Source organism: Rhea pennata, chromosome 13 (genome assembly GCF_028389875.1).
Source record: "Rhea pennata isolate bPtePen1 chromosome 13, bPtePen1.pri, whole genome shotgun sequence".
Lineage (NCBI taxonomy): Eukaryota > Metazoa > Chordata > Aves > Rheiformes > Rheidae > Rhea > Rhea pennata.
Window position 1 is genome coordinate 3,613,884 of NC_084675.1, and position 17,947 is coordinate 3,631,830.

Sequence of the window (17,947 nt, forward strand, 5' to 3'; positions counted from 1 at the left end):
TTTCCCCTAACACTCAATGACCTGACTGTTCTTCTCTGACAAGTTGTTACACTGACTGTGATCAATACCAAAAGGGCTGGGCCAGCTTCATTCACGTGAGCTGCGTTCTGCTGCAATTCTGGATAGATAAGATCTGTTCTGATGTTCCTGCAGTGAAAGCCAGCCTCGTATGTGCATTCAGTACAGCAGCAGTTTAAAGAAATTCAAGGGCCAAAGAAGTAGGACTCCCAAACAGAAAACAAGCGTCATAATACAGCAATTACATTTTGCAAAAGAAAAAAAAAACAAAACAATGAAAAAGCCTGGTAGAGATGCCCTATTAATGCAGCCACATATCTTGCATCATGAGGCAAGATCATAAAACATGGTGCTACAAACGGGCTTAAATTTCCTCTGGCACTGAGAAATGACTCTGAACTTCCATCTAGATGGTAAACTGCCTTTTCAAATTGCTCTCCCTGCCCACAATTACAGCCATTTGGGCAACAGTCACCTGCTGCTCCCAATCTCCTTAACACCTGAGAGGAATGAAAAGCAGACAGAGGGGAGGCACAGCTGAAAAACCCACAGAACTGCCAAGATTATTTCTAATTCCAGGATTCAATAGTTTTAGCTTTACAAGGCAATATTAAACCATGTATTTTATAGAAGTAAAAAACACTAAAATTAGTTATTTGGTAATTGGTCATTTGTAACACTGAACTTAAGTTCTGTACTATCAACAGCAATAAAGTAACAGACTAAGCAAAATGGGCATCATTAAGAGTAAAAACAAGGAGTCTCTTCCACTATTCTGGTATCACCCTACAGATGGTGATTTGCTTCAGAAGATTGCTACTGCTTCGATCACACGAGAGAGGTTTTTAGAGGGGAAAAAAAGATATGTATATATATGTATACTCTGCAACAGAACTGAACGATCTTCTGTTAGGAGCTTCAATGAGCAGACTGCTGAAATTTGTGTTTGTGCCCTGAATTCTATCAGTGCTTAAATACTGATCTAAATTCTTCTCAAGCTTTCAAAAAGCAGCACGCTCAGAAGTAGCCTCAAACCATAGAAAGCAGAGCAACACAGCTCTCATTTCAGTTCTTTCAGTCCAGAGATGCACACAAAACTGAAGTATGTTGTCCTTTGTAACAAACAATTTGCCAGCTGCTTCCCCAGGCAAGGAAGTCAGCATTTGGTATTCAGAGCACTTGCAGATCTTTGGATCATGCAAAGACAACCTCCTGCTATTCCACAGCAAAAGCAGCCCTCTGGCCCTCACCTACTGCTGTTAAAGAAAAAGTATCCATAGCTATAAGCAGTGATAACCTCTTATATTCTATGGGTAACTAACAGTATAACATGTTTTGATATGTAAGATGAAGCAACTGTCACCAGCACTGCAGCTTTGACTACGCCTCGTTAGTCACAAAAAGCCAGGGGACAAAACCCAACAAGATCCTTCTGTTATCAGAGCACTAAAAAGAGACAAATTGTAATTCTGGCACTAACACAAAGAAGTCCTTCAGATCTTGCTGCAGACTTTATTGCCAACTCTGTAACCTGTTGATACAAGCGCTGCTGAAAGAAAAAAAAAAAGCTGTGGTGGTCTGCATGTTTCTGATTGTCTTCACCAGGGCTCCAGCTTTGGCCTATTTCATTAAAATCAAGTAGAAACTGATAATCAATTCTCTTGCAGTTCCACAAGGCAAAGAGCCAGTACTGAGCAGCAAAGGACACTGGAAAAGTAGCCAGTGCAGAATATGCCTTTAATTTGGGAACTTCTTAACACAGCCATTAAAACCCCAAAACTATAGAGAAGATATTGATGTTGAAAAACTCAGCATTTGAGGAACCCTGAAAAATGTTCACCTAAGGTAAGACAGGCAGGGCAGAAAAAGTTTCCCCAAGCTCCCAAACTAGTATTACCAATATAAGCAGCTGCAAGACTGGAAAAACTCATCTCCTGCCATTCTGCAAAATCTAGTTATAGCTGTGATATGTCACTACACATGGTTAGACTACGGTTTAAGTAATCCTGCACTTAAACCATTATGATCTGGGGCTTCTATTCACAGGAAGATAAAAAGCATTAAGGCAAATATTTTTACCAGGTGCTAAAAGGGCTTTAAGGAGCTTTGGTGTAAAACTAATACAGAAATAGTCCTTTCCACAAGTGGAAGACTTGTGTTCTGCAGTAAACCTAAAAAGCAAGTTCATCTGTAAATCAAGCCTCTCCTTTAAACGATACCCTTCTACAAACATGTTAGGACATGGTGCTTATCTATGACAACGCACAGATGGACAAGTCCAGACTTCAGAAAAGATCGCATTCTAATTTCATGCTTTTTGAAAGCACAAGAAATGCAGTTCTGCCATTTGCCATCTGACTGAGATGCCTGTGCTACAAGAGACTTGTTGGGTTCTGACCTGCAATTCTATTACTTTATCTGACCTCACCTGATATGACATCACATTTGAATCAAACACTTATCCTAGACCTCAGGAAAAGGGTGGATGCAGTCCTCTGCTCAGCAGCTGGATTGTTATATCAGGAGACAAGGTTTCTGTCGGTAATTCTGCTAGATTTTTTTTAATCTGTCCACGAGAAAGACTTCATTTTTCCTTTAGAGTGAACATGAACACAAAGATACTCTCTCTGAGAAAAGTAAGCTGCAGTGGGATAGCTCTCTGCCATTTCATCAATGAATGATGGGTATCCCTACAACCCAGATTGTGCTGGGAAATCAGGAAGAGACTACTATGACTCATGGTTCTCTTCGGATTTTTCAAGCAGCTCAGGCAGCAACACTGCCATGAAAAGCAAAAGCAATGGAAGGAAACACCGAGCTCTGCTTCCATTCCCACACAGCACATGCGTTATTGCTGGGAACTGCTGCCCTCTGCTGTCACACAAAGTGTAACTAAACCGTGTTTCTCCAATCAGCTACACCTAAGAAATGGACAACCGTAACCACCACCACAAGGCCACAGTGCATCCAGACAGCAAGGGGGTTCATTTAGCCCCCCCCAAGTACTGGTCTTACGTGTTTATAAGAAGCCTGCACCTTTTGCAGAGCATCCCAAGAGGCATCTTGCATGCCATACTCAGTCTAAAGGATGATTTTATCTGGCCAATCACCTTTGCTGCACTTGTCTTAGAAGAAAGAGGGATTATCTATTAGTCAGTTTTGCCAAACACCTCTTACTGTTCTTCAGACCGTTGCATTAGACTGTGCACATTGCCAGGGCAGATGCCAGCAGATGTTCTGTCCTCAGCATCTAGACTAGACTGAAGGAATACAGCACATTACTGTCATCTCTGTGGGGTTATATGTGGTTATCACCTTGTTTCAGCTTTCACAGTGGTAGTGCCACAGGGAAGCTTTTGCCAACCATTTTGTAACTACCCAGACTGGAAAGAGCAAGGGATAAATGAGATGATGCAGCATGCTTCACCAAACATGTCCAGCCTGTTAGCAGAAGACAAGCACCCATTTTTTCCACTTAGCCTGCAGTAACTGAGAGACATCAAATTTGCCAACTCACCTGACTTCTTCACCCGCAAAATCAAACACTTTAGTGATTGTCAGTTTTCCTGCATCTTTTGGCTTCTCAGATTCTTTTGATTTCTCCTGAAGCTTGTTCACACTCTTTTCTTCAGCCTGTGAAATACATGAAGGAGGAAAAAAAAGGCAAAAACAAAAATGCATTTGTGAAATTTATGAAGTTACCATCCCAAGTGGCCAAGGACCCTACACAGACCTAAGGTAGCACTACAATTTAGGCTTGCTATTCAAAGCAAGTCACCCACAGAAAAGAGAAAAGAAACATGTCCTTGCTGCTAAAAGGGAATTCTCCGCTTCGGTTCCAGTCTCTCATTACAAGTCAAAGATCAGAACAGAGCCAAAACAAGCACTGAAATTGTAATTAAATACAGGAAGCAGCACAAAAGTAGTGCTGTCATTCAAAAAGCAAGCAAGCTAAAGCCTGAGGACTGTTTTTCCCAACCCAAGCTAAACACAACCATATAGTAAACCTGCCAGCACAGATTACCTAGAAACACACTTACTTTTTACCAAGAATGCAAGAGAAGACAACCCGTAAGCAGCAAAGTAAGGCTAATCTTCGCAGAAGCTTCTGAAGAGGTTAAACTATGTCAATAATACCTCTTAATTTAATCATTAACAACTACAGCTTTTCATGGTATACATAAAAAAGGCCTCAAACACCAAAGCAACTTCAGTTTTTACTTATAATCAACCACACATTGTACAGATTTTCAAGATGACTTAAGTCCAAATTTAAAAATTCACTAAAAAGTAAAGAAATAGCATCCTTCTAGAAATTAGGCTACAGAGGAACTTCCAAAGTCCATTCATGTTTTTAACAATCTGCCCATAAAAACAGCATTGCTCAGAGGGGATTTTTTTCTCTCCTCCACTCTAATTTTATGTGCAACTCTCTCAGCTGTTCAACCACTAAACAATTCAGGTGGAAAGTAAGCATGAGGGTTCAGCTGAAAGGATTCTTCCTCTAAAAGTTAGAAGCAAAGATTGCACAACCATAGATGTCCTACAATTTCTAAACACAGTTGCAAAAAAACCACTTCATACATTATTGAAGAGAACTCAGTGTTCAACATGCCTCATTAAGAGTCAGGACTCCTGTTCTACGACTTTTAGGGGTGACCGCTCAAAAAAAAAAAAAAAGTCAACTCTAGCACCAGCAGGTTAGAGGTTTTGGTTCCTTTTTCTCTTCTATCACTGCTGTGTGAAAGATTTTGTAGGGTAGTTGTATGCAGATGAGTTTAAGATCCTTTCAAATGGCTCACTACACACAGAATTCTCTTTACAGAAAACCTGCCCAGGTAGACAGTAAAAGGGGATTACAAAATAAATGAGGAAGCTGGGATTTCCTCTCATGCTAAATGCCCATCCAAACATGCAGCATCTCTAAGACTCCCCCACCCTCAACTGGATGATGATGAAGGGCAAGGCATGGAGATGCAAGCATAGATCTCTTCTCCCATTTCTCCACTTGCACAGTCCCCCTTTCAAGGGCACAAGGGAAGGCACAAGCCTTGCCACGGCCTTGGGCCCACAAGTGCGATGCATACAGAACCTCATCGTACTGTTTATATTTCTCACAAGAAGAATCCATGACCAGGAAAGGAAGGCAACCATGGCCACTCCTACATCCCACAAGCAGCTCAGAAAGCAGCACTACCAAACTGCAGACCTTTCCAGCTTCCACAGAAACCAGTTGCTTCCAACTTGTCCCTGGTGGGACTCCAAGCTAAGAGTGAAGGTGATGAGGGAAGCCAGCTTTTCTACTGCTCTGAGCAACAGCTGCTACTAGCTAGACCAAGTTTCCATCTTTGTGCTTTAAGTCTGCGACCTACCCCAGAGCCCCTCAGTGGGGGCCCAGGCCTCTGTTACCTTGCTAGTTTGTGTCACTTGTTTGGCAGCCAACACTTTAGGTTTCTGTCCCACATCGCTAAGGAAACTGGCCCAAAGAGCATCCTCTTTCTTTTTTTCTTCTTCTTCTCTGTCCCTTTCGGCCTGCTTTAAGTTGTCCGCTTCCTCCTTCTCCTTGTTGTTTTGCTGAGCCTTTTCTTCCTCTTTTTCACCTGCCTCTAGCAAGAGGCCTCTTTTCTTCTTCTTCCTGGAAAAGAAAGAGGATGCCAAAAAAGAATGCTGAGCTGCCACAACATCACCCCAGAGCTAAAACGTAAGCATAGGTGAAGCAACATAACAATTTATTTTCCTGCTAGGAGATTCTATCCAGGAGGTTTCTCCTAACCCTGAGAGGGAACTACTTAATTAGAAGCCTGTGCTGCTTAGAAAACACCAGGATAAACTTTAAGTAGACAATCCACTGAAGCAGATGAGGACATATTTATAAGCGTGTAACGGGTTCTGGCAGAAGCCACTGGGGGAGGAGAACAGGACAGCTTAGTAAGCAACGGGAAACAAGCAGCATATGCGCTTCCCCCCCCCCCTTTTTCCTCCATAGAAAGGGCGTTTTATACACAAAGTCTGCTAGGCTATAGAAACTCCGTAGCAGCTGGTAAGGGCCCGGGGGCGCAGGACCTTTCACGCCGCTGTCCTGAGAGTCGCTGCCTCCCGGACCCCAACTCCGGCCGCGAACCGGGAGGCAGAAGAGGGCCGGCGCTGCTCCTGCCGCCGCCGTCGCGCCAGCGCCCCGGCACGGCGCGCAGCGCCTCCGCGCACGCAGCGCCGACACGCGCCGCGCGCAGCCCAACGGAGCGCGGCTGCTCCTACAGCGGGAAGCGGCAGTTACGCGGAGCCGCCGCGCCGCGCCGCGCCGGGCCGGGCCGAGCCGTACCTGCCGGCGGCGCGCCGCGGGCTCCTCCTGCCGCCGCCGCCCGGCCGCGGGCTCGCCGCCGCCTCCTCCGCCACCAGCTCGCTCGCGTCGTCCTCGCTGTACTCCGCCCCTGCAAGCACAGCCGGTGAGCGCCGCGCCGCGCCGCCCGCGCCGCCCCCGCCCGCCGCTCGCTCACCCGAGGGCACGTAGTCCTCGTCCTCCCCCGACGAGTACTCCTCCGACGCCGACATGCTGCCGGCCCCGCCGCCGCCGCCTAGAGCGTCGCCGCCGCGGCGCAGGGCGCCCCCTGCCAGGGCGGCCCGACAGCGCGTCCGCCAGGCACCGCCGAGCGCCGCGAGCAGCGAGAGAGGGGCAGGCGGCGGGCTAGAGCGCCTTTAACGGGCCCGGCCAATGGCGCCAACCGGCGCGCGGAGGGGCACTTCCGGCAGGGGTCCCGGCGTGCTTTGCGGGCTCGAGGAAGGAGGGCGGGGCGGGGCGGGGCGGGCGGGCGGCGCTCCATGGTGACAGGATGGAGGGCGGCGAGGCGGGCGGCGGCGGGGGGCTCCTGCAGCAGATCCTCAGCCTCCGGCTGGTGCCCCGCGTGGGCAACGGCACCACCACCTACTCCAGCCCCCTCTCCACCTTCCCAGGTACCGGCGGCCGCGGCCTCGCCCCGCCCGCCGCGGAGCGGCCCGAGGCGGCGCAGGCCTCACGCCCGCCTCACGCCCCTCTCTCCTTGCCCGCAGAGATGTGGTACGGCGTGTTCCTGTGGGCGCTCGTCTCCTCGCTCTCCTTCCACATCCCCGCCGCGCTGCTGGCGCTCTTCACGCTGCGGCATCACAAGTACGGCAGGTTTATGTCCGTGAGCCTCCTGCTGATGGGCATCGTGGGACCCATCACGGCCGGGATCCTCACAAGTACGCCGGGCGCTGCGCGGCGCGTGCGGCTGCCGCCACCGGGAGCTCGCTCGGTGGCCGCGCCGCGCTGCGCTGAGAGGGGATCGGTGTTTCAGCTAGCTTTCGCCCTCAGCCCGTGCTTGAGGGGTACTCTGATGAGTTGATAAGAGTTGAAGTAAGGCCGCTCCGCCTGCTGTGCCCCGAGCGGGGGTGCTGAGCTTGCCCGTCAAACGCAGAGCCGCGATGCCAAGGCGCGCTTTCCAGATCCGGGGAAAAACCACTTACAGGCTTGGTGGCCGTGCCTGGAACTGGATGATGCTCCCAGCTTATGGGCTGTGGATATCATGGTGTAGAGCACTGTGGTGAGGATGTGAATGTGTCCAGGAAAGCCCCATCCTTCTGCAGCTTACCGAAGCTGCAGCAGGGCTTTACCGACACTTTACCGAGGAATCTTTGTGTTGCCACCAGCGCGTGTTTCTTCGTGGCTGGGAGCTGTCACAGGTCCTCCCTGTTTCTGCCATTCTCCCAGCTTGTACGCAGAGGTTCTGATCCCTCTCCCATATAACACCTCTGTGCCCTCCAGGCGATCCTTCCTTGAGTCTCAGCCCCTCTGTAGTAGAGCGAGTGCTTTCCCTGTGACTTCTGGTACTATGAACAGTCCAGCACATCCCCTCATTGAATGGGCTCTAGATACAATATCCACCTGCTCTAGGGGACTTCTTATGCTCCTACAGGATAAAATGCCTTTACCTCCATCTTCGTAGTACAGTTTTGACAATGTGCTTTCTAGGAAGGCTGGGAAATGAAACTGTGTGCCTAGAAGGTCATCTTGGATATTGAGCGCTGATAGTTTTCACATGTAGACTGACCTCTCTCACTAAGTGGCCTCTGCTGTCACAGTGTTAAGAAGTTGCTAGTCTCAATAGCTAGTTAACCAGGGTAACCTTTTCCAAGTAAATAACTTTTCTGTTTAATGGGCTTAAAATGTTGAGCTTAATAGTTTGCTGATAATTGTTGGTTTGGGCAGTACGTGTTAGCAGCTAATTTCTGTCATTTACCTTTAATCAAGTATGAACATGCTGCTTGAGCTCTTGGTGATTCAGCAACCTATTTAACATAAATAATAAGTTAGTCATGAAGCAGTGTGAATTCCCTGTTCATTCCTCTAATGTAAGTGTGTATTTCACACATTAATATTTCTGTCTTTCTGTCTCTTCACAGGTGCTGCTATTGCTGGAGTTTACAGAGCTGCTGGGAAAAAAATGATTCCTTTTGAAGCCCTCATTTTAGGAGTGGGTCAGACATTCTGTGTGGTGGTAGTTTCCTTTCTACGGATTTTAGCCACTCTCTAGCTTTTCTTCAGACACAAGAGATCAAAGATCAAAGGAAGAGCAAACAATGAGCCACACGTTCAGTCTCTGTGAAGCCAATAATGAGGAAGCGCACCTCGAGGTGTACCTCGGTGTGTGCTTTCTCCCCTGCTTAAAGGGTGCGTGCAGGTATGTTCCTGCCTCCAACGTGGTAGCAGAGGCTCGCAGAGTCTCTTACTGTGACAGACAAGATACTCAAGATCCTCTTTGCAGATTTTAATGTGAAGGGTTGTGCGCCACAAGCATATGTTGGGGAATGTGGTTTCTTTAACTTATGTTGCTCATGTACCAGCCATAATATCTGGGTTAGTTCTCTTATGGCACTGCTGAAGCTGTACCGCTAAGAGCTAGTATTTACAGGCAATGCTCCAAGCATCGGATGCTTTCCAACTGGAATATGCCATTATATTGGTCTGCAGTCTGCTATAGATTTGGCTGAAGGTAAGGTAAAAATAGTTAATTTTGTTACGTTTTGGTAACACTAAGTGCCAAGTGAGATTTTATTTTTCTGGAAGATGGGAAAAGGACTTCTGGAGGAGGCTTATGAACATTTCACAGGTGATGAATTGTGCTAGTAACAGAATGCACAGAATGCAACTAAAATGTGACACAGGTTATTTTGGGGTAGAAGTATTACTACAGAATGACATGGTGTCTTCAGAGTTCACTTAATGCGTCAGCCTGTTGCTGCTTTGTTTGCAGTGAACCTGAAATTTTGATGAGAATTTTTTTTAAATGAGAAACTTGATTTTTTTCTTTTTTGTGCTCCATCTTTCTAATACCAGATCGTAGTTATAGTGAGGTTGGGGAGCAGCAGAAGGAAAAATTACTTTAGATAGATTGAAGTGAAAATTTGTGTCTGAGAGCTATGGATATGAATGTTGAGGCAAGGGAAATAATCTATGTTAAAAGGATCACTATTTTTGTAAACTTCTATTACACTGGAATTCTTCAGACACTGTGCACCTTTTGTAAGAGAGGCAAAGCATAGCTGAACAAGGGCTACACCCTGTGACTGGTACTAGAAATCCCGGGGGTGGGTGTGTGCCCTGTTCCTTCTCAAGCTTTGAAAAAGACATTTATTTTTGAATTTCTTAAGTTGTCTAATTGCTGAAAATGTTCACATTGGTATTAAGTAATTGGAGATCTTCACTGATTTTGTAGATGTCAGTGGCTGGTATATTTAAAATTCAGCATGCTGCTTCAGTGAGAGCCTGCATGGCTGGTGCTGGGTTATTGTGACTCACCATTTTCCAGGTGCAGAGGCGGTGAGTGTGCTGCATTATAAATATTTAGCCACAGTGTCCCAGTGGATCGTCTGCCTGCTAGGGCCCCAGAAGTGCCTCTGTGATTCCCGTGTTTCAGTGATGAGCCGTATGAACATATCCCCCAAACTGACCCTTACCAGTAGGCAATACAGTCTCTCTTAATGAAGTGTTTTAATTATTTTTAAGTGACTTTTAACCATTTCTGAGCTCTCCCTTCTTGCCTGGAGGCACACTATGGGGTCAGGGCTCTCAGGTAGCTAGCTGTGTGCTTTCTGGGGGCTTGGCTTTTTGGGGGCCCTTAGGGAAGCTGAAGATGAATCCCAAGGATTTGGCTGGGCAGTGTAGCCAGCCCCATGATTTTGCTGTGATCCTGAGTATGGTCCTTGTTTGTCTATTATCAGCTGACAGTCACTTGGGTTGCTGAAGGAAAGTGTAAGCTGTGTCCGTAGCAGAACAGCAGCTTCCAAGAACACACTTCCCATCTGTGCTTTTACTGAACTTGTTTGCTTTCCAGACCAGCTTGCCTGTTGTACCACTTTGTAAGGCCAGTTACCTTCTACGAACTTCATGTCCTCAGTGCTGAAACAACCCTAAACAGGGTTATGCATTTATCATGAGAAGGAAATTCTCTTGAAGTGGCAAGACTCATTTTGAATTGTCTGTTCACAGCTAGTGAAGAAAGTTGTTTTTTAGGAGCTGTTCACTGAAATTAGTCTAAATTATAGCTCATAATAATCCAAGGAATAAAGCCATGCAATTTAGGGAATACTTTAATGTGAACCCTTCTCCTTAGGTGGGTGAGGTTCAAACTGTAAACAAATGCTGCTTTAACCCTGCAGACTATAAACGTATAGTAAACACTGGATCTTCTGAGTGCCCTATATGCTGAGCTGCTTGTAGAGAGCTGGCCTTACCTTTTGCAGAAAGTGGGAGAAGGAGCAATGTCAGGCTGGGCCTTTCCTTCCCTCTTCAGTTCTGCCCCGAGTGAAAAAGCAGGAATGCAGTGGTGATGAGCTGTTGAGACTTCTTTCCCCTCTCCCACTTTTTATTTCAAACACTGCACACACAGCTTGTGTCCAGAGTGCCTGGCTTAATTCATGTGAACTATCCTCTATTCTGTCTTCTGTGAGACGTAGCTCAGACAGGTTTGATGTTACGTTTTAGATGATGCGAGGAACTAATGTCTTGGGCACCTTCTGTATTTCCTTTGTTCATGACCTCAATGTGTGGGAAGTCGTAGCAAAGATTGAACTGACTGTCAGTGGGAAAGCACTTCGCCGCTATGCTGCGTGTTATGGTGTGAGCAGTGTGCAGGTGTAGGAGAGGACAGTGCAGAGGGAGCACCACAGCTGGAGAGGATTCGTCCCTGGCCAGGCTCTGTGCTGAAGCAGCTCAGCCTCAACATGTGGGTCCTAGCAGGGAGCTGTGACCTCGTTGCTGGGGCCCATGGGGGTCACAGAGATGGTGTGGGGGGGACAGGTCTTGGCACAGGGCTGCAAAAGCCTTTCCAGTGCCGCTCAGTGGAGGATTCTTCTGCAGTAATGAGGTTGAGACCTGCATGACACACGTCCTTGCTGTTTAGAGCTCAGAACAAATGAAAAAAATCCTGTGATAAAACCCTCCAGCGCTGAGCTGCTGGAAAAGAGCCTCTTTTCTGCCTGTTGTAATCTCCCAACATCTCTTCTGAAGAGAGTCTGTTTCACTTGCAAATTCGCAGCGTGGCTACATTTTGGGTGTTGGGTGGCTGTACCTCAAGGGCCTGGGTGCGCCCAGGTGTGGTCAAATTTGGGGGCAATTCTTGCCTAAAAGGTGAAGTTAGATGCTCACTTATCTTAACAAGTGTTAGTCAGGGGGATGAGTTGTGTGTATTGCCCTGGTGATCCCAGAGCACAGCAGGAGGCTGTGCAGGCCCAGCTCTCCTACATGCCTTCTCTACTTCTCTCTCCGGGAAAACCAAATTCAAATTGAAAGGGCAAAGTTACAGGAAGAGTACTTTGGAGTTGATAGAACCCGGTGCCAAGCAGTTTTCTCCTCTCTGCTCCATTGCTTTGGTCATTCCCTTTATGTTCCCTTCTTCTAAGTGAAGCAAGCATAGGAATTGCTCGAGTTGTCCGGCTGCTTTCAGGAGGCTTTGCTCGTGCAGAGGGATGCAGGAAGGCTGCCTCTGCTCTGTGCAGAAAACCAGGCTGAGCTCCTTCGAGGAGCCTTTCAGGGAAGAGCCCCTCCAAGCCGTGGTGTGCAGCCAGCCCGGCCCAGTTCTTCTGCTGAAGCGCACAGCGTGTTTGCACGGGCCTTGCTGCCTCCCCAGGTTTAGTTCAACTGCAGGCAGCAGCTTAGCCTGGAGCATGGCAGAGCTGTGGGAAGGAACGTGCTGAGTGGAAAGGTGAAAGCTGTTGCTGCGGTCTGGGAAAATGTGCTGGGATTGTTTGGGGAAGTCAACAGTTCTTGCTGCCCTGCAGTGCCACCTTGCCAAAACGTAAGTGGCTCCGCGTCCCAGCGTGGGCACTGCTGGAAAGCCCTGGCCAGAGGGCCCAGCCAGGAGTGTCAGTCAAAGAAAAGCCTTCTGCACTAGAGAAGCGTCATTGCTCGAGCTCAGGTTTGTTGTCCTGCTTTCTGGGTGTGGACACAATGTGTGCTCATGTGCTTTCGATCAGCTTGACTTTGTACTTCCCTAACTACTGCAAGCAGTCACGAACAAACCTTTGTAAGATAAAAAACTGTGAATTTATTTTTCTACTGACATGCCTAATCTTGGCGGTGACTACCAATAAATTCTCTAATTGATTAAGGTGAGTGGAGTTTCTTTCCTTGACCCATTTCAGTGAGTCTCACCTCGAACAGAACAACCAAATGTCTCTGCTGCCGTGGCCAGAGGGGCAGCCGGTTCCACATGCTCCTTCCCCCAGCTTCGGCGCTGCGGTTTCTCCCACCCATCCTCGCTTCCCCGATGCTGCTGGGGGCTCTGTGTTTAATCGAAGGAGCCTTTGCTCAGGCGATGCAGCCCCAGGACCTTCAGGATGGCCTGCCGCACGGCACCGACGCTCGGGGAGAGCCGCTGGCCCATGTAGATGACCGCTCCCCCGGCGTCGCTCAGGCACCACAGCCTGCCGCGCGCGTCCCACCCTCGCTGCTGCTTTTCTTCCTGCCCGCTGTCGTCGTGCATCTCCGGAGGGGACAGCTTGGGCTGCGGCTCTGCGTGCGGCTGGGTGGCCCGGGGAGGGCAGGGCGGACGCAGAGCGGGGAGCAGAGCGTGGGTCTCCACGCGGGGCCATTCGGGGGCCGAGAGCGGTGCCCGGGGCGCGTGTGCTCCCAGCGCCTCCCTGGCCGAGCCCCACTGGCGCTGCAGCCGCTTCGCCCGGACGTGGAGCTCCAGGGCCTCGCGGGCCTCCTCCGGCAGGAACAGGGCCTCTGCGGTGTGGAAGTACTTGGGGGCCGCGGCAGAGCGCAGCGGCGGGGGGGTTGCGGGGGGCTCCGCACTGCGGACGGACACCTCGCAGGATCGCTGCGCCGCGGTGGGGAAGCTTCCCAGGCGGATCTCCAGGCACTTTGCCACACACCCCCGCAAGGCTCTTGGAGCCACGTGCCTGGCCACATGCTGTGGGAGCTGCTTTCTCCCCAGGTCGGCTACGTGCACGGGCCCCCACAGAGCAACGCCCACGGGAGCCTCAGAGCTCCTTTGCCGCTGCGCTTTGGGCAGGAGCTGCCTCGGCAAGGCATGGGGGAGGGCTGAGGGGAAAATTCATCCTGCAGCCCAGCCCCAAGCTCCCAGGAAGGCTCAGAAACTGGGCCGAAGGGGTGGAGATAAAGACAGCCGCCCACTGCGAGCCACTGCAAGGGCTCTGCGATGAGGGTCCCCACGGGTGAGTGCCAGGATACAGCCGTGGGGGGGGGTCCCCATGGCCGCTGCCGGGGCTCTGCAGGCGGAAGGAGCTGGGGGAGAGCAGGAGGCCTCTGCCCATGGTAGGCAGCTGCCTGCGCTGCATAGCAGGAAGGAAGAGCACGCCGCAGGCTCCAGCATGCCGTTGGAGCTCCCTTTGCACGTCCCTCGCGTCGCAGTGACCAGCCCCCTTCCCAGCCAGCTGCTGGGAGCAGGGCAGCAGTCGCCCGTGGGGGGGGGGGGGGGCACTCCACTGAGATGCTCATCAGGGGCTGCAGGGGGTTTCCTCGGGGGCCAGAGGCAGCCTGGCAGCTAGGAAAGGACAGGGAGCAGGAGAAGGACCACAGTAACTTGGTCCTTGGTGGAATTCTGTTGTAGAGGGCTTAGGTGGAGCACGGGGAGGTTCTGCCCTGCAGCAGTTTGGCAGCAGAAGACGCACCTTGTGGGCTACGCTTGCCTCTCCCCACCAAAGTGCCAATGCATGTGTCCCTGAGCACACGGACAGGGAAAGCTCTCATGTCTGCCAGCCAAATCAAGCTGCCTGCCCTGCAAACATCTGCTGGCTCTTCTGTCAATGGCAGACCAAACATCTTGGCCACTTGTCCACCATGGACAATACGCAGCAAGTGGTCTCCTAGGCGCAAGTTCTCTTTCAACATGGATGACTAGCAAAATTGCATCAAGGTGAATTCTAGAGCGAGTGTCTGAGGCATGAGAAAGTCTTTTAACTAAGTTCCCCAAGGCCGTCCCCAGGCAGAGCTTTCCCCCCCCCCGTTAAGTGGTGCCAAGATGGCTGTGGACTCAGGCATGAGCCTGGAAGTGGAGAACAGGCTCTATCTAACCTTTCTTCAGCTTCCCTTTGGCTCCCCAAGTGGGATGCTCGCAGCTCTCCACATACTCCTCCTGTCTGCCTCAGGACAGGACTCACAGCTAGGCCATTGTGCAACTTGACTTGCAAGAAGGCTGCTAGAGATTGGACTTCTGTCAGCATGCCAGCTTTGCTGGGTGGTACCATTCGGCCGGGACACAAGGGACAGGTGCCAGCACGGCCCACAACACTAGGCTTAGAAGATGGAGTGGGAGATGGCAGCAGAGACAAGAATCCTGTCAGTGCAGCGGAACGAGCAAGGAAGCTCATGTGGACAAGGGGAGGGTGATGCTGAAAGAAGCGTTTTTAAATGGAGACACCTGGAGAGAAAGCCTTCTATCTGCACCATGTGGGTCAGACCTAACTTCCAAGGCCTGCCCAGCTCACCCAGCAGCAGGCCAGAGGCCTTCCTAGAGATGCAGCCGGCAACTTGCAGTGCCCACCTCTACCCCTGGCAGCACGTGCTGGAGCTGAGGCTGCAGATCTGCCCTTGACCCGTTGGAGGACAGGAACAGGGTGCCATGCGCCCTGTGACTGCCCAAGTAAGAAGCTCCCGAGGCTTTGCTCTTGGGTGGTGGCCCCTGCAATGAGAGGAACAGCATGTCTCTTGCTCCAGCAGCTTTGCCTGTGGTTAGAGGCACCTCAGGAGAAGGTGAGTAAGGAGCACATGTTCAGTATGCAGAAGTACTGCTATGCAGGCTCCCTGGAGGAGTGCATCCAGGTAAGGAAGGACGCCCCACCCCGAAAGCACATCATGCAGTGGTATGTCCAGCTATCACAGGCCTAGCAAGCACATGCCTTTTGGTGGGGGCCAGAGCCATCAGTGTCTTTCAGGACAGCCCTGCAGTGGCTCATCATGCCTTTCATAGCAGGCCAGGAGTCTCAGACCGCCATTTTGTGCAAGCCCCACTGCCTCATGCCTTCCTTGTCCCCCCGTGCCCATGCGCTCTTCAGTGTGGTCCTAGGGCCTCTGTGTGCCTTTCAGTACAGCACACAACCTTCCCGGTGCCTTTCTGTGTGGTCTCTGGGGGCTGCCAACCCGCTTCCCTGCAGCCAGTGACAGCTTGTGCACCGTTCGGTGCCAGGGCTTCTGGCAGCAACTCCAGCACACATTTCCTCGCTTTCCACATGGCTTCAGACATGCTCCTACCATTGTTCAGGCAGTACTGGCTGAAGAGCTACCAACATTCACATTGGCACAAGAGCCAGTCAGATTTCCAAGATAACCTAGTCCAAGGCCTGTGTCCCAAGCATGGAGTTACGTGGGCCTTGCACTGCCCTGTCTAGCTCAGGCTAATGGAGTAGAAGGAAGATGGGAATTGCTGAGCAGCAGCTCAAATGGCATAGCAGTGGCACTCATCGGGGAATAAACTTCTCAGAGACCACATGAGGCTGCTAAAAAAAAGTTCTCAGTCCCTACTGCATTGGGTCACAGCACCACCGCTCCCTACACCACTACCACACGACCAACACAGCAGCACCCCCTCACCACAGCACTGTTACTACCGCCCTGATGCCTTTTATGGACTTCCTGGCAGCTTCGAGAAGCTTCTAACCAATCAGCGCTCAGGCTCGCCGCCCTTTCCTTTTATGGAAGGCTGCAGCCGTTTCCCTCTTCCTGCCGCCAGGCCGGCTGGATCCGGTTTTTAGCTGCCGCGCTGCCGGGGGGTCGGTGTGCGTGAGGGGGAGTGGTGGAGCGTAAAGCGGTGTTGCTGTTCGGTATCAGACATGGCTGCCTCTGAAGTACGTTTAAAGGTATTTTAATCTCCTCCTGGGGGATAGTGAAAAGCAGTGTATCCACCTGATATCTGCCCAAGGTGAGCTGCTGTGTGAGTGTTGGTAGTCCCTATACAGGAGCCTGGCTTGGGCCAGAGATGCTCATGTCATAGAAGGAGACAAGAGTCTCGCAGCAGGATCACAACCCTGCGGAAGGGTCTGTAAAAAGTCTGTTGTCTTAGGCAGCTGTATCCATGTAAAACTGTCAAGAGAATCCCAACAAGGGATGGCAATGCCTACAGGGGATGGAGGTGTTAGGCCTCCTCCTGGGACTCAGCTAATATGCCATAGTGGGTGGCATGCACTTCAGATGGTCGCTGATTCCCACTGCAGTGACACCAGTAATAGATGCCCCAGTGTTTTGTCAAAGGTGGGGTTTTTATGTCTGCAATACGTGAATTTTACATTGCGATCTGATGGGACAGTGTGAATGGTATGCTCAGATTGCTCACAATGAAAACTGCCTAAACATGATCAGTGACTTAAGTCGTCTTGGGAAGCGGCATAGTTAACAATTTTCCCACCACAATGGGAGCTGTTGGATTGGGCATAGGAGTGGTGAATTGCATAGCTTTAGAAATAGTGTTAGTAATGGTGTCTAGAGGAGGGCAATTAAGATAAAATTGGTCAGAGGGATAAAATTGTGGTAGAGGGAATGGACACAACAACGAAAGCCCTGGCAATTGGTATAAAAACTTGGAGGCTGCTCCAGCAGATTTTGCAGGAGATGAATAGTGGTGGTGAAAACTTTCTGTCAAACACCAGCAGTGCTGTTGCTTGTGTTACCATGAGCTGCAGGGCTCTGTAGCTTTGAAATAGTGTCTGCAGCAAGGCTGTTGTTCCCCTGACCCCAGTGGCCCTCTGAGCCTCCTCGATGCTGGCTGTGCCTGAATGAGGCTGGGGTTGGGCTCAGCTCCCTTCCCTCCCTTCGGCGCAAGCCGACTCGCAGCATGGGTGACAGGCTGTGGCCAAGGTGCAAGGTTGCGCTGTGTCAGGTAGCAGCCCTGCAGTGAGGTGACGGGACAAGGGATGTGCTACAAGGCAACATGGCCAGAGAGACTTGTACCGCTTGTCTCCTGAGCTGTGCTGTTCTGTTACAGGGGGTGGCAGTTCAGCCCCCTGCGCTGGCTTTGCCCAATGGGACAGGCTGCCTCTGCTTCCCCTGCCCACAGAACTTGTGGGTTACTGAGAACAGCAGCACAGAGATACCAAGGTGAATGGTGTGTGTCGCAGAGTCCCTTACCGAGTGCCCAGAGCTGCCGAGAAACAGGCAGGAGTTGCTGGGAGAGAGCAGGAGGTCCCTGCCCATGGCAGGCTGACACACTGTGGTCTTGCCACGGAGCTGCTTTTGCATGTCCCTCACCCCCCAGTGACCAGCCCCCTCCTCAGCCAGCTGCTGGGAGCAGGGCAGCAGCAGCCCACAGCGGGGAGCACTGCCATTGGGGTGCATGTTGGGGGCTGCAGGAGGTTTGGCAGCTGGGAAGGATGGGGTGTGGGGGAAGAACTGCAGTAACTCAGCATTTCTCGGGGGCTTCTGTTACATAGGGCCCAGGTGGAGCATGGAGAGGCTCTGCCC

The 17,947-nt window shown here is 50.7% G+C and overlaps 2 protein-coding genes across 3 annotated transcripts in view; one reads left to right on the forward strand and one right to left on the reverse strand.

Moving 5' to 3' along the window:
• The window catches only part of CFDP1 (craniofacial development protein 1), a 70,385-nt gene extending 63,644 nt beyond the window's left edge, over positions 1-6,741 (reverse strand). Inside the window, exons 1-4 of the mRNA XM_062586101.1 lie at positions 6,513-6,741; positions 6,338-6,446; positions 5,428-5,653; positions 3,536-3,651 (exon numbers count right to left, since the gene is read on the reverse strand). Coding sequence (XP_062442085.1) covers positions 3,536-3,651; positions 5,428-5,653; positions 6,338-6,446; positions 6,513-6,567 — 506 coding nt within the window. The 5' untranslated portion in view covers positions 6,568-6,741. The remainder of the gene's footprint in view (positions 1-3,535; positions 3,652-5,427; positions 5,654-6,337; positions 6,447-6,512) is intronic.
• A 101-nt stretch (positions 6,742-6,842) lies between these two features.
• Positions 6,843-12,638, forward strand: TMEM170A (transmembrane protein 170A). Of its 2 annotated transcripts, XM_062586777.1 has the most exons (3): positions 6,843-6,966; positions 7,063-7,233; positions 8,434-12,638. In XM_062586777.1, exons 1-3 carry the CDS (start codon positions 6,846-6,848, stop codon positions 8,562-8,564), a joined length of 423 nt encoding a protein of 140 aa, XP_062442761.1. In that variant the 5' UTR covers positions 6,843-6,845; the 3' UTR covers positions 8,565-12,638. The 2 variants fall into 2 exon arrangements, with proteins under 2 accessions (XP_062442761.1, XP_062442760.1); XM_062586776.1 differs by having other exon boundaries at positions 6,843-7,233.
• Positions 12,639-17,947: the final 5,309 nt, after the last annotated feature.

Bases quoted from the DNA above. Each gene is read 5' to 3' on its own strand.
- TMEM170A (XM_062586776.1), top strand. From the start codon at position 6,846: ATGGAGGGCGGCGAGGCGGGCGGCGGCGGGGGGCTCCTGCAGCAGATC. The intron at 7,234-8,433 runs GTACGCCGGGCG...GTCTCTTCACAG, and splicing joins CACGGCCGGGATCCTCACAA to GTGCTGCTATTGCTGGAGTT.